The sequence below is a fragment of the Peromyscus eremicus genome, chromosome 10, assembly GCF_949786415.1.
Source record: "Peromyscus eremicus chromosome 10, PerEre_H2_v1, whole genome shotgun sequence".
Taxonomy (NCBI): Eukaryota; Metazoa; Chordata; class Mammalia; order Rodentia; family Cricetidae; genus Peromyscus; species Peromyscus eremicus.
This window is the reverse complement of record NC_081426.1, coordinates 32,688,615-32,702,635: the sequence shown is the minus strand read 5'-3', so window position 1 is coordinate 32,702,635 and position 14,021 is coordinate 32,688,615. Positions and strand designations below refer to the sequence as shown.

Sequence of the window (14,021 nt, the reverse complement as noted above, 5' to 3'; positions counted from 1 at the left end):
TAGATACACATCCCCATGCAGTTGATTAAAAGTAACTTTGCCCCAAATTAAGCCAGCTCAAAAATTAAACTATAAACTAGAATGCTTTTGCTTCTAAACTCAGTAGCCCTGAGAAGGGAAAAAAATGCAAATTGATTGCTACACAGATGGCCAGGAAAATGTTGTATATAGTCACATAAATTACAGACAGGAAATGCATGTTATGAAAAACCCCATCATATTTTTTCCTCAAACTTGGACCACCTTCTTCTGAAACACAGGGTCTCCGCCAAAAGGAGCTCAAATCATTTGGGATCTGACTGGAACTGGCTGACCAGGGGCAGGCTCCAACCACCTTGTGCAGTTGATTTAACTGTTCACTCTCGCCTGGGGCCAGGGCACCTCCAGACACGGTCAAGCAGACAAAAGGCATCCTTCTGGCTTTTGTCAGACAGTGTTTGCTCAGCCCGGCCCTTCCCAGGTGGCTGCAGAGCCCCCTTGTTCCTGTGTCCCTTCTCCTTTTATGGGGACTCAAGCTAGATCTTACAATAGACCTCAAAGAGAGCAGCAGCTGCGTGCATCCGGTAGAAAATGGAGAAGGGCATGGCCAGGTTGACCACAATAATCCAGGGTTCAAAGCCAAAGACGATTTCCTCCAATCCGTTGTCATACTCAGGGCGGCAGCCAAAGGCGGGGGGGATCCAAAGCTGAAAGAGAAGGGTCAGCCTTCTGTCACCATTTCACCAAATCCTGCCGAAGGATGCCAGCTTCCGCTACAGGTTCACTGGCAATACCCCCGAGGTACATGTGTCCCTAGTGGACAGGCTACTAGAAGTTAACTAGATCACATGGGAACTAACTTCATCGGTGGGCTAATCCAGGATAGAGTCGTAGCTGAATGGACCACTACAGGGTGAGAAACAGAATTAGGGAGGTCACTGGGGCTCGCTCTAACAGACATGTCTTGTCTCCAGACCTGCCTGCCCTCTCTTTACTCTGCTGCTGGGAGGTAAGCCGCTGTCCTCTGCACTTCCACCGTAATATTCTGTCACAGGTCTGAAAGCAACGGAACCAGCCAACCATGGAACCTGAAACCTCCAGAAGTGTGAGCCCAGATCACCCTTTTCCTCCCTGGAGCTGTTTATTGCAAGCATTGTGCCACAGTGCACAAAGGCTGACTCCGTGGTTAGAAGCTTTCGAGATACCTGGGGTCCCCACTCAAATCCCAGGAACTATGGATGCTGGCCCAGACTCACACAGCGGTGAGTGACAATGGCCAGGGGGACCCTACAGCACTCCTCACCTCCATGGAAACCAGCAAATCTACGAGCCTTTACTGAATGCTCTCCATCCCTCGTCTTGCCTTCAGACACAAACTCATCCATTTCTCTCCATTCCAGCAGTCCTTACACACCCACTCAGCTTTCTCATCTGTAACTTAACTCTGTCTAGAGGGCGCTGAGGAGAGTGAAAAAAAAATCAAAGAAAGCCAACAAAACTTAAAATAATAAACTGCTGCTCTTGTCTCTCATAGAACCTACTGTCCCCACATCCTTCTCAGCCTCTCCTCTTCCTTCTCACTGACCACTCTCTAGGTTGCCAGGGCCGCCTCTATAGCCCTGGCCCCTTCTCTTACTTACTGCATGTTGTCTATCTCTCTGGCTCCCCGGCTAGGGCAGGCACCCTCTAGCTGAGCTGCCCTCTGAAGAGCCTACATAGCAAAGGACAAAGGGTGATTCCAGGCCAGCAGCTGCAAGGAACTCCTGTCTTCTATCCAGCAACCCACAAAGGGGCTGAATCCAAATCCCCAAAGAGAAGTCTTGCAGCCAACAGCTTACAGCCAGGCTAGGATCATGAACAGGCACTCGGTGGCTCTAGGTTCAACACCTGGAGATGCTACATGATAAATACCTATGGTTTTAAGTTGCTATGCTTGGGGTTATTTCTTACACGGCAGCAAGTGACTAATACATACTGCCTTCTTTTTCATCTCCACACAGAACTCTCTATGGAGTATATCCTGCCCTACTTTTTTTCCTCTGGCTTCTGGGGCTTCCCCCTTCCATCTCAGACCTCTTCTAGCTCCTCATTTGTGCAGACTCTTCATGAGTTCCCGTCCTTTCTCCCTGCATATGACCCCTAGGACTGTCACCTCAACCTTGGTCAGAGACACCAGCTGGAGGCCTATGGCTTCCACCTAAACCCCCCATCTGAGCCACTCTGGGACTCCAGCACCTGTTTTCCACTGGTCACTTGAGTGTTCAGAGCACATCTCAGCTCTCCCTGCCTTTCCCGTTTCCCCCTTATCAACAGCATCTTCCTCCCAGATGCTTGCTCCAAGATCCCAGGGCCATGTGTTTTCCCTCCAAATCTTCCACATCACTCCACCACCCTATCTGCGTGAGATGCCCCCAGTCCTCTGTGAGTCTCCACCTCCACCCACCCAGGCCATCCCTCTGCCAGGGCTATTGCAGTAGCCTCCCCACTCTATCCCAGCAGTCAATCTCCACTCATTTTCATCATAGCCCCTGGTCCTTGTTGGGGAAAGGTGAGGACAATATTGATTTGAATACTTGGGACTAGGGAGACGGTCAATGGGAACGTGCTGGGCTGGGCAAGCATAAGGACCACATAGAAAGCCTGGCTGGGAGGCACGTGTCTGTAACTCAGAGCTGAGGGGCTGCGGAGGAGACAGGGGGTTCCCTGGGACTCATTGGCCAGCTAGTCTAACCAATGAAAAGCATAGGATTCAGTGAGGGATGCTGGCTCACAAAAACAGGGTAGAGAATCGGTTGAGGAAGACATCTCAACATCAACTCCTGGCCTCCACGTACTTGAGCACACGCACACACACACACACACACACACACACACACACACACACACACACACGAAAGAGAAAGGTGGGGAGGGAGGGAGAGAGGAGGGAAGGAGGGAGGGCAACAGTTTGCTGAAGATTACCGAGATATTGCAAAGGAACATCAACTCCTGGCCTCCACGTACTTGAGCACACGCACACACACACACACACACACACACACACACACACACACACACACACGAAAGAGAAAGGTGGGGAGGGAGGGAGGGAGGGAGGGAAGGAGGGAGGGCAACAGTTTGCTGAAGATTACCGAGATATTGCAAAGGAACAGAAAGGCTGTGATGTTTCTGAGGAGACTCCTCTTGACTCCGCCCTGCAGGAAGTCCGGACAGCGGACTGTGCCCGCAGCCCCTTCCCAGACAGCCTCCTGGTCCTCTTTACCGCATCCCTGCTGCGGACACAGATTCCCATTGACGGCAGATGACCCATCCGGAGCCAACGCCTGGCTCCCGAGACTGGATGCAGCCAGTGCAGCGGCTTCACCACTGCAGACGGTGACCACGCGCAGAGTGCGCACATCCTCGGGGACCCCCTCAGGCTCGCGGTGCACCGACTCGATGATGAAAAGGTTCTGGACATACTTCTCCACAATCACCAGGACAGAGTAGGGCAGATTGTACCAGGTGTACGGCGGGCGGGTCTCAGCACAGGCGATGGCCAGAATGGAGCCCCAGGAAAGAAGCCATGAGCCCGAGGCTGTGGCCACCAAGAGGTCGGCATCCAGCTTGCGTGCAGGGTTCTTGGACTCGTCCAGGGATTTCTCATCCACCCTGTAAATCCAGGTTCCTACCAACCCAGCGGCCCCCATGAGCAGCAGCACGGTGATAGCATACAAATAGAACAAGATGAGTGCCGACTCGCTCTTGGACTTGGAGCGCCCAATGTGGATCATATACACCACAACCACCGTGATGGTGGCAGCCAGTACTGTCAGGCCCAGCACCGAGCCCACCAGGACCCCATCGAATCTACACTGCATCTTCTGGTGCCGGGAGTTGTCCACCCTGCGCCCAATGTTCTTCCACAGCACGTAGAGCATGGTAGAGGCCAGGATCTGGTACTCGATGTTGAAGGGGTACAGATAGTAGATTCCGTGGGAGAGGGCAGAGCAGAGGGCAGGTGGTGTGCAGTTACACTGTGGTGTGTGGTCATCCAAAACTAGGGCGATAGGCAGAGGACAGAAGACAGCCATCAGCACAGGCAATAAGGAGACTAGTAAGCCCATCAGCCTGGACCTCACCACTAGACCCAACGTGTACATAAGCCATGTTTAGCATCATGTTTAATGCCATGGCTATGGAGAAAAAGAAGCAGGGATTCGCCCCCAGAATGGCATCAGCCATTTTCTAGCAGGATGCTAGTGTATAATGGCACTATTATAAATAGCATTGTAGAGATTTACTCATCACCACATAAAGATGGTCCAGAGCTACCACTGAACTTCAAAAGCAGGCTGCTAAAGAGGGCTGAGACTGTGGCACCACCTGTGTAAGAGAGAGGGGTGACAGTGGTAAGTGACAGATTGATTCATAAACAGAGGAAAGGTGCAGAAGCACATAAACCAGAAGGGTAGTGGCGGTTCTCTCTGGTGGGAAGAGGCAGGGGTTTAAATTTTTTTTTCCTAGATCTTGCTTCCCTACGATGTGTAATTTTCTCTGTGAATATGATGTGTGTGTGTGCATGCACACGTGTGCATGTGCGTGTGTGTGTGTGTGTGTGTGTGTGTGTGTGTGTGTGTGTGTGTGTATGTTTAGACTATATGATTCAAGACTCTGTGGGAAATGTCTCTTCTGATTGGAAAAAGCTCTCACCTAAATGTTGCTAAAATGGTATGAGATAGTCAGGAACTTTTATTAATCTCTTGCTGGCTGCGTGACCTCAGACACATCACTTTTCAGTGGCACGATGTCTCTAATCATTAATGGTTAATACTGCCCACCTCAGAGGAAGGCCAGGCCAGAGTTAATGAGCCTTGTGAAATACTTAGAGCCCTGCCTGGCAGTCAGCACGCGCCTAATAAAAGCCAGGCAGTGCCTATAAAAGTTTGCTTCTTTTATGAAATTGTCGCTGCTGTGGCTGCTATTATAACCAAGAGGAAGTGAGGCCAAAGACAGAGAGATCCCTTCCCACACAGACCTGTAGAAGTCATTCGTGTAGCCTGACAGAACCACGTTTCTGCCCAGCCCCACGCACAGAAGACTGCAGCCAGAAGGATCTTTGAAAGCAAAGTTTTGGAGTCCCCTTACTTTACAAAGAGGGAAGGCAGGCCCAGAGAGGTTGAATAGCCTCCAAAGGCCACACAGCTGGCATCTGATAAAAACAAGACCCAAACTCAAATTCTTCACTTCCAGGTGCACTGTGCTCCATCCTGCCTTCTTCTTGGTCCAGATGTTCTCAGATAGATGTGGTGAAGCCACACATGCTCAAGAACTCCAGGAGAAGATGTGAGGATGATTCACCCCCACCCCAGGCTAACTCCCCAGCAGATCGAGGGAAAAATAAAGATGAGCCCAAATAATGAGTTAACTGCAGTCAGTCAGCTAAAAACCTTCACATGCACGAAGGCAGGCTGAGAGCTCCCTGGGGTTCACAGGCCAACCTCTCAGAAGAAAGATCGGCTGAAAGGGTCCTAATTAAAACGCCAACAGAGAAAACCACCAATCTTCCACAGTGGAAAAAAAAGACATGGAGCTCTCCAGCCAATGGGCTGTGAGGGACGGACACCCAAATGAATACCCTGGGCCTCCACATGCCCAAGCCAGGTGAAGCCTATAATTACTGCCTTGGGGAGGCAGAATGAAGGCCTATGGGGTTAGAGAAACTGTCCACAGTAGGGTCTATCTGCTCAGGTGGCTCCCCAAGGACCTGACTGGTCGAGCAGGGGAAGGCTCCCTCACCGATGGTGATGTTGCCAAAGCCCAGCGTGATAAGCCGTTCCTTGTGCTCATTCAGTTGGTGCTTTGATTCATTCAGGACGCTGTTGGCCCACAGCAGCAGGTTCGTGAACACCGAGTGGATCACCCCGAACCTGAAAAGCACACATCTCAGGACACCTGCTCTTGAGTGGCCCTGGGAAAGGGCTGAGCCCGTGGGTAAGGCTGAGACCTCCCATGCATGTGCACACACACACACACACACACACACACACACACACACACACACACACTCCTCCTCCCTCAGCCTTTGGTCCAGCTGGCTGAGAGTCAGAGCATCTGGGCATTCTGCCTTCACCTTGAACTTGCCTGTCTTTAAATCATTGTCTGTGGGACATCAAAGACACTGCATCTTGGGAGCAGGGACATGGGGAAGGAAATTTACTAAAGGCAAGCAACCACGCCCAGAGGCCACTCTTTCTCCAAAGGGGAAACAAAGAGAGAACCATGAAGGCGATGGAAGGGCCAGGTGGACTGTGGACAGCAGGGACACCCTTGATGTTCTTTGACCAACCCAGAAACCATCGCCGTCCATTTCCTCTGCTTTCTCACCTGCCAGTAAAAAACAATCTGCACACACTTGCTCATGGCTTTCCTTGCAGCTGGTCTTGGCCTGTCTTACTAGGGCCGTTATAATGTATACTCTATGGTGAATTACTGAAAAGCTCTTGCTTGTTTGATGATATAAGAACTAGAAAAGTCTGTGTATGGACCCTTTTCCTTTCGATATCGTCTCCTTTAACAGTCTTGAGCGAGGACATGAAGGCTGAGGTTGTGGCCGTCATCTTGTAACCATGAGCCAACCAGTAGGGGATGAAGCCCCAACCCACCGAGGAGGGCAGAGTGTAAACACAGAAGAAGCCTGCCCCAGATGACACCTTGGTCTTCTAAAGTCCCAGCTAGGCTCAGGAATTCCTCCACTGTCACACCTGAAGTGGCCATGCTGGAGTAGTGGAAATAATCTTAGCCTCTAAACCACACTGTGACCTCATCAGGAAGAGGGTACATGTGAGGTCAGACACTGACTCTAGGGAACAGAAGAGAGATGGGAAGGACACATGGTCTCCATGTGGTCCCTGCCTCCTGTGAATTCCCTACATCCTGCTGTGGCTGCAGTTGTATTCACTTAAGGTAGCTTCTGGGTACTCTACAGCACAGCAGCCCGGCTATCTGGGAGAAGCATCCAACAGTAGACTGGAGAGGAAAGCCTAAAGGCAGCTGTGGGTACTTCCCTGGCTTACCCAGAGGTAGCTGTGTATACTCCCCTGTCCAGCTCAGAGACCACCTATCCATGATTGAGTTACGGAAACACAAAAACATCTTCGTCCCAGGCCTCCCTTCCTCTCCACTGAGTGTCCACCCAGCTGAGTCCAGGCATCCCAAGAGCCAGGGAAGGCAGCACCTTCCTGTGTGATACGGCTACCTTGGCATCTGCCCAACTACCAGAACTAAGGCAGGAAAAAGGAGACAGCACGGGTGTCTGTCCATCGGCCTGGCCCTGTGCCTGCCCTGTTGCTACAACTCACAACCCGCTTGCTCTATACAGCCTTTGACAGCCTGGACAATGCCATTACCTCGGGCAGGTGGCTTTCTTTTATTACAGTGCACACAGCTGCCCTTCTGTTTCCCCTTTCCCTGTTCCTGTGGCCAATCCTGAGCCTGCTGAAGCCACAGAATCAGTATGAGGTCACCAAGGGTCACACTGTTTGGCCATGCACCACCCTAAGAACCATAGCCTTCCAAGGTCAATTTGAAAAATTCAAGCTAAGGGCAAGTGTCATGTCCCATGCCTGAGGCCTTCCCCACACTTAGTGCCTGTACATCTAGACCATGGTGACAGGATGCATCCCAGGAGTCATCTCTAGTATCCATCTGTGCTTCCTAAGATGTGTGAAGAACCATAGTCCCTCTCAATCACATGTCTGGGGAAGGAGATGGATGGAATCCCAAAAGGGGCATTCCTGACCTGGAAGGAACTTTGCAGAAGCCACTGACAAAGGATGTGGCAGGATGGATGTCATTCATATAGCTCATGCAGGAGGCTAGGGAAGTCCTAAGTCCACAGGACCCGGCCAGTAACTGGCATAGAACTGTGGGGACTGTCCTCAAGTGAGGCCAGCCCTCCCTAGAGGAGCACCCTGATTCAACTCTAGCCTCAGTCATGACATATGCTTGAGACTACCTCATCTTCCACTTTTTCCGAAGAACTTGACATCTAAAAATCTAAGAGTGGTAGGAATTCAAAATGTCTGCCATCTTGCTCGACACATTAACCGATGGAAAAGCATACCCTCACCCCGAAATGGGTAGAGACCAGATGTGATAGTGGCCATGGAAGCCTTGGCCTAGGCTGGTCTCAATCTCAGTGTCCCTACATAGCCAAGAATGACCCTTGACCTCCTGACTCTCCTGTCTCTTATTTCTGAGTTGGGCTACAGACAAGCACCACCATGCCTGGTTTATTCAGTGCTAGGGATTGAGCCTAGGACCATGCATGCTAGACAAGCACTCTACCAACTGAGCCACCTCATCAACCTTAAGTGATGGCTTCTGGAGGTCCTGGATCTCAGTGACTACTCCTTCCCTTGGGGGAACCATGTGAGCATACTTCATCGCCGGCCCACCTTGCCCAGGAGTTGGGGCATCTGGTGTTCCTGACACCAAGGTTAAAGATCACCGCCAAGGTCACTGCCCCAGCCACATGATGGATGCAAACCCCAGGGTGCCTCCCACACAGCCAAGGACAACTCAGTATCATCACCACCCACCCCACAGCACCAGGCCGCTAGCCCTGTGCAAAGTGGGGACACAAGGGATGTGCTTGGCAATAGACTTAATCTCTACATCTGCAGCCTGTTGAAGCCGTGCTACCCAGTGGTCACATATCAACCAATCTTCTCAAGGCCAGTGGTCATCACAAATGCTGGAAGGGAGGAGTTGATTCCCCCATGGAAATGGTGTATGCAATACTAGGTCTTCCCATAGAGCACGTGTTTATTCCTCGATCCATCCATGTTTAACCTGCCCTTGGAGAGCTCACCTCTTCCTTCTGGCCATTATTCCTTTGACCACATCATAACCAGGGAGAACTGGTGGCAGGCCCAACACTCGATGGACACAGGTCATGCACTTTGTAACAGTTATCAGCGGTAGGCCACCTCACTGCTCCCACCTCACAGATGAGTAAACTGAGGGCCGTGAAAGGGAAATAGGCGATGGCAGAAAAGTTCCCACCTACATCCTTGTCTTCCAGGAATGGCTTGGGAGGAACTGATGTTCTAGAAGGGCTTTGCTTTCGGGCTGGAACAGGACTGTGCTCTTGGGGCTGATCGCCCCAGCTGGATGCCAGTCCTGAGTCTGGTTTCTTCTAACATTTAATCTAAACAAATATCAACCAACAAGTAAAGCAATTGCTCCAAGTTTTTACCTTTCCAAGGTTTTGAAAGACAGGATAATATCCTTAGCATGGCCCCAGAGAAAATAGACCTAGATGGAAATAAAGGAAAACACATTAGTGGAGGAAACTGCCATTCTGTTTGCACACTTGAGAAGTTATAAAACTGGGGGGAAAGAGATGACTCTCCTCAGTAGAGCCATTCTGCAGTGGGAATAGTATCCTGTGAAAAGTCAGGTGGGGCCTCCCAAGACAGGTGGAAGGAGTGCTGCAATGAATTAAGAATGTCTGCTATGGGTGGAGATCTGTATTTGATTGAGGGGGGTCTCCTGAGAAGGTAGAGTTAGAACTGTTTGGTGATATCTGCTGTGGATGGAGCTGTGCTGCAATTGATTGAAGATGTCTGGTCTGGGATAGGCATGTGGGCATCAGTCTGTTTGTCATGAAATTCCCTAAGTTGTTCTTCAGTCATATTTGTCAGGTTTTATCCAATAATTTTCCATTGAATAGCTACTCTGCACCAATGTCCAGAAAGCAAAGACTGAGCACTTTCGGTGAAGAGCAGGATTGGTTTGGGTTGGGCTCCTTTTGGCTCTCACTTATGCTATCCAGCCCCCTGGCCATCATCATTAACAGTGCAGGGGAGAAGGATGCTGGAACAGGCTGTCTCCCTGTGGACTGGAATGCATGGGACCAGGAGTGTTTTAGGTTCCAGAGCTCACATGGGTGGCCCTGGTTAAATAAAGCAATGAGCAAAGCAAAATAAAAAGACAAGAAACTGGGAGGGGACTTGATGGAGGAGGGAGGTGTTAGTGTGGGTGCCTGAGGGATCAGAGAGGGTGAAGATGGATGTGACCAGAGTGTATTATACGCATGCATAAAATTGTCAAAGAATGAATACAGTCTTTAAATATCAGGAAATTTGGGCCAAGGAAAGTTAAAAACAGAAAAGAAATACACCACATAGGAGATAGCACACTCAAGTAAAGTACTTGCTGCTCAAGCACGAGGACCTGAGGACCCACAGAAAAGTTGAACCCCCATGGCTCACTGAGCAAACAACCTAGCTGGATTGCCAAGCCCTAAGCCAATAAGAAACCTGTCTCAAAATACAAAAATAGATGGCATCATAGTTAGCTTCAGCTGTCAACTAGACACAACCCAGAGTCACGTTGGAGGAGGAATTACCTTCATCAGACTGGGCCATGGCTATATTTGTGAAGCGGTTTACTGATTGCTAATGATGTGGGAGACCCCAGCCCACTGTGGGCAGTGCTGTCCCTAAGCAGCTGGACCTGAGCTGTATAAAAATGGTAGCTGCGTGGAAGGGTGCAGAGCACTGGCTGCTCTTTCAGAGGAACAAGATTTAATTCCCAGCACCCACGTGGCAGCTCACAACTGTCTATAACTCTAGGACCAGGGGTTCTAATACCCTTTCTGGCCTCCAGGGGCACAGACAATTGTGCTGACAAAACATTCATACACATAAAATAAAGATAAACTTTTAAGCAAGCAAGCTAGAGAGAACAAGCCAGTAAGAAGTGTCTCTGCCTCCAGGTTCCTTCCTTGAGTTCCTGCCCTGCCCTCCTTCGATGACGGACTATATATAACCTGTAAGCCAAATAAGCTCTGCCCCCAAGTTGCTTTTGGCCAGTATTTTTTCACAGCAGCAGAGAAGCTGACTAGGACAGATGGCTCCTAAACAATGTGCACATGCCTAACCATACATGCACACACACACACACACACACACACACACACACACACACACACACACACACTCACGCATGCACACACAGGAGCGTGCTCCTGGTATGACCAGAAGTCTTGCCCTGGCAAACCTCACCCCACCCCACACTGGCCAGATACCCTGTTCTATGCTCTGCCACCGTGGTCAGAGCACCAAGCATTATAGGGTGAGGTCACAGGATTTCTGCAGTGGATGAAGGACTGTGTTTGACTGAGGCTATCTGAAGCAGATGGAGGGCTGCATTTGACTAAGGGTATTGTTACAGAAGCATTGAAAGGCCAGAACTCTGTTGAGACAGTTTAAGGAAAAGCATTTCCTCCTAGCCAAGGGAACAAACTCTCTAGCCTGGGTGGAGACCTAACATTCCAATCTACCCAGAACATAGGCATGAACCCAGCTGTGTCTGTCAATCACCTGCCCAAGGACCACCCCTCAGGAAGGTGGATTCACTTTACATCATGCTAAACATATGGGAGGAATAATTATTCCCTTAATGAGATAATGTGCTTTTCCTTCCCAGAATGCCCACCCTCTGTGCGGTCTCTAGAACTGCACTATGAGGGCTAGGTTAAGTTTACCCATTTTTCTGAGTTACTCAGAATAACTTTTTTAAAGCCCCATTTCCCTTCTTTTGGCTATTTTTTGGGCTCCTTCACTCTTTCTCTGGTCTGCTTCTTTATGCAGCTGCTTGTCTGCCATGTGGCTGCTTGCTAACCTCAATAGGCATGCTTTTCTCTCTTCCTCTCTGTATCCCTTCTCCTGGCAGCTGCCAAGACTCGCAGCTTCCCAGATCTGTTGTTTCCCTTTTAAATTCTAGTAAAACTGTCTACAAGCTTCCTTCTGAGTACTTCCTTCATTTCTTTTATTAATGAGACTAAGAGCCCTGAGGGGGTCCCTAATTTACCCAGAAATATGTGGTACCCCAGATAGAGCTCCCCGAAATTTCCAGCAACCGTATCTGAGGTAGATGGAGGGTTAAATTTGACTGAGAATGTCTGCTGCAGGTGCATTTGATCAAGAGTGTTTACTATAGATGGACCTACATTTGACTGAGGATGTCTACTACAGATGGGGCTACATTTGACTGAGGATGTCTACTATAAATGGATCTACATTGACTGAGGATGTCTACTACAGATGGGGCTACATTTGACTGAGGATGTCTACTACAGATGGGGCTACATTTGACTGAGGATGTCTACTATAAATGGATCTACATTTGACTGAGGATGTCTACTACAGATGGGGCTACATTTGACTGAGGATGTCTACTACAGATGGGGGGTGAGTTGGACTGATGGTATCTACAGTGGATGAGGCTACATTTGATTGAGGGTATCTATTGTGGATGGAGGAGGGGCTATAACTGATCAAGCTACTCTCACCGTGTCCCAGAGATCAGCTGTCTTAATCTAAACACATCTACAGTCCTGGAAATTGAATGTCCAAGTTCAAGATGTCAGCAGAGTCAGTTTCTCCTGGGGCCTCTCTCTTTACCTGGAGATGATACCATTCAATGTGATCCCTCACATGGTTGTCCTTCTGTGTGTGCCTGTGTTCTAGCTTGCCTTATAAGGACCCAGGATTTATTGGATCAGGGCCACCCCAGGGACTTCCTTTTCCTCCGAAAGGCCCAGTCCTCCACTATTGGCACAATCTCACAGATGCTGAGAATCAGAATTCGTTAAATGGACATAACAGCTTTTACCTGTGAGGCAGCCCCTTCCCCTTCATCCCCTCACGATCTCCCAGCCTTTCCCACCAGTCCACCACCGAACCAAGCTACCCAAGCTCCTCTGCTACCTCTTCTCAGTTGCTCTTGCCTGGGATGGTGTGTTAGAAGCATTCCTAATCCTCTGAGCTGTCTGCGAAACCTAAGATGTGTGTGAACTAGAAGTGTCTTTGAACAGAAGATGATTCCCCTTTCCTGGGGTTCAACACGGTTTCGGAAGGGTCTTTTCAAGCTGTGAGTCCAGAGCATCTGAACGGCAAGTTTTGCTGAACCAAGTTCATAGTCCCCCAGGGTGACTCGGGAGGAGGAAATATCTTTGCTTCTTGCCATGATATAAGCAAATCTCTGGTCTTCTCTGAGCTCCACTGACTTCCTCAGAAAACCACAAGGCTTAATTCTATCATCTCTGTGGACAAACCTGGAGGACATTATATAAAATATGCCAGGGACAGGAAGGCAGACAGTGCATGAACCCACCAAATGTGGAATCTCAAAAATGAAGACTTGAATACACAGTAGAACAGAGACTGAGTGGGGCCAGGAGTGGGACGATGCAGGCAAAGGGCCCAAACCGGCAAGCATGCAGGACGGCTGTCTCGAGAGCTGATGGCCAAGATAAGGTTACAGTGGGATACTGTGTTGTCTACTGCAGGCTTGCTGGCACTGCCTTAGAGGTGCTCTCCCCACCAATAAGAAGGGAAACCGAGGCACCAGATATAGCAATTTTCTTGACTAAAACATCTCCCATGTGTACATATGTGAAAACATCATGCTATACACCTTAGATATATAAAATTAAAAAAGAGTAAAGAAAAGATTGATGTGATGACCTAGCATCTGTTCTCGTGTTAAAATATGCTTGTTACTGATTAGCACACTAACTGGACATAGCTATGCTGTGCAGTGCACTTCCCACACGTGCAGTGTGCAATGAGCACATAGAGTCATTCTATGTGTGTGTGTGTGTGTGTGTGTGTGTGTGTGTGTGTGTGTATGCACACGTGTGCATGCGCACACTTGTGGAGGTCAAGGGAAAACTTTGTGGAATTGGTTCCAGGACCTGAACTCAGGTCTCCAAGCTTGCACACACGTGCCTTTAACGGCTGAGCCCCTTTGCTCTTTTCTTTATGCTGAGAGCATGCCGGCTCTACTAGTTACTTGGAAATACTCAGTTAATCTCTGCCACCCATCATTGCCCCTTCCCTCCGCTGTGCTGTGGAACAGTAGACCTTCTTGCTCCTCTCCAGCCACCCTCTGTACCTCGTCGCTGTCCTCTCGCCAGCCCTTACACACCTACAGCCTTCCCAGGCTCTGGTAGTCACTATTCTTTCTGCGCTTCCACAGGATCAACC

At 49.6% G+C, this 14,021-nt stretch overlaps 1 protein-coding gene across 1 annotated transcript in view; it reads right to left on the bottom strand.

Annotated features, from left to right (window-relative positions):
- Positions 1-515: 515 nt before the first annotated feature.
- Positions 516-14,021, bottom strand: part of Otop1 (otopetrin 1) — a 28,031-nt gene continuing 14,525 nt past the window's right edge. Inside the window, exons 3-6 of the mRNA XM_059274629.1 lie at positions 9,221-9,279; positions 5,758-5,888; positions 3,111-4,018; positions 516-686 (exon numbers count right to left, since the gene is read on the bottom strand). Coding sequence (XP_059130612.1) covers positions 516-686; positions 3,111-4,018; positions 5,758-5,888; positions 9,221-9,279 — 1,269 coding nt within the window. The remainder of the gene's footprint in view (positions 687-3,110; positions 4,019-5,757; positions 5,889-9,220; positions 9,280-14,021) is intronic.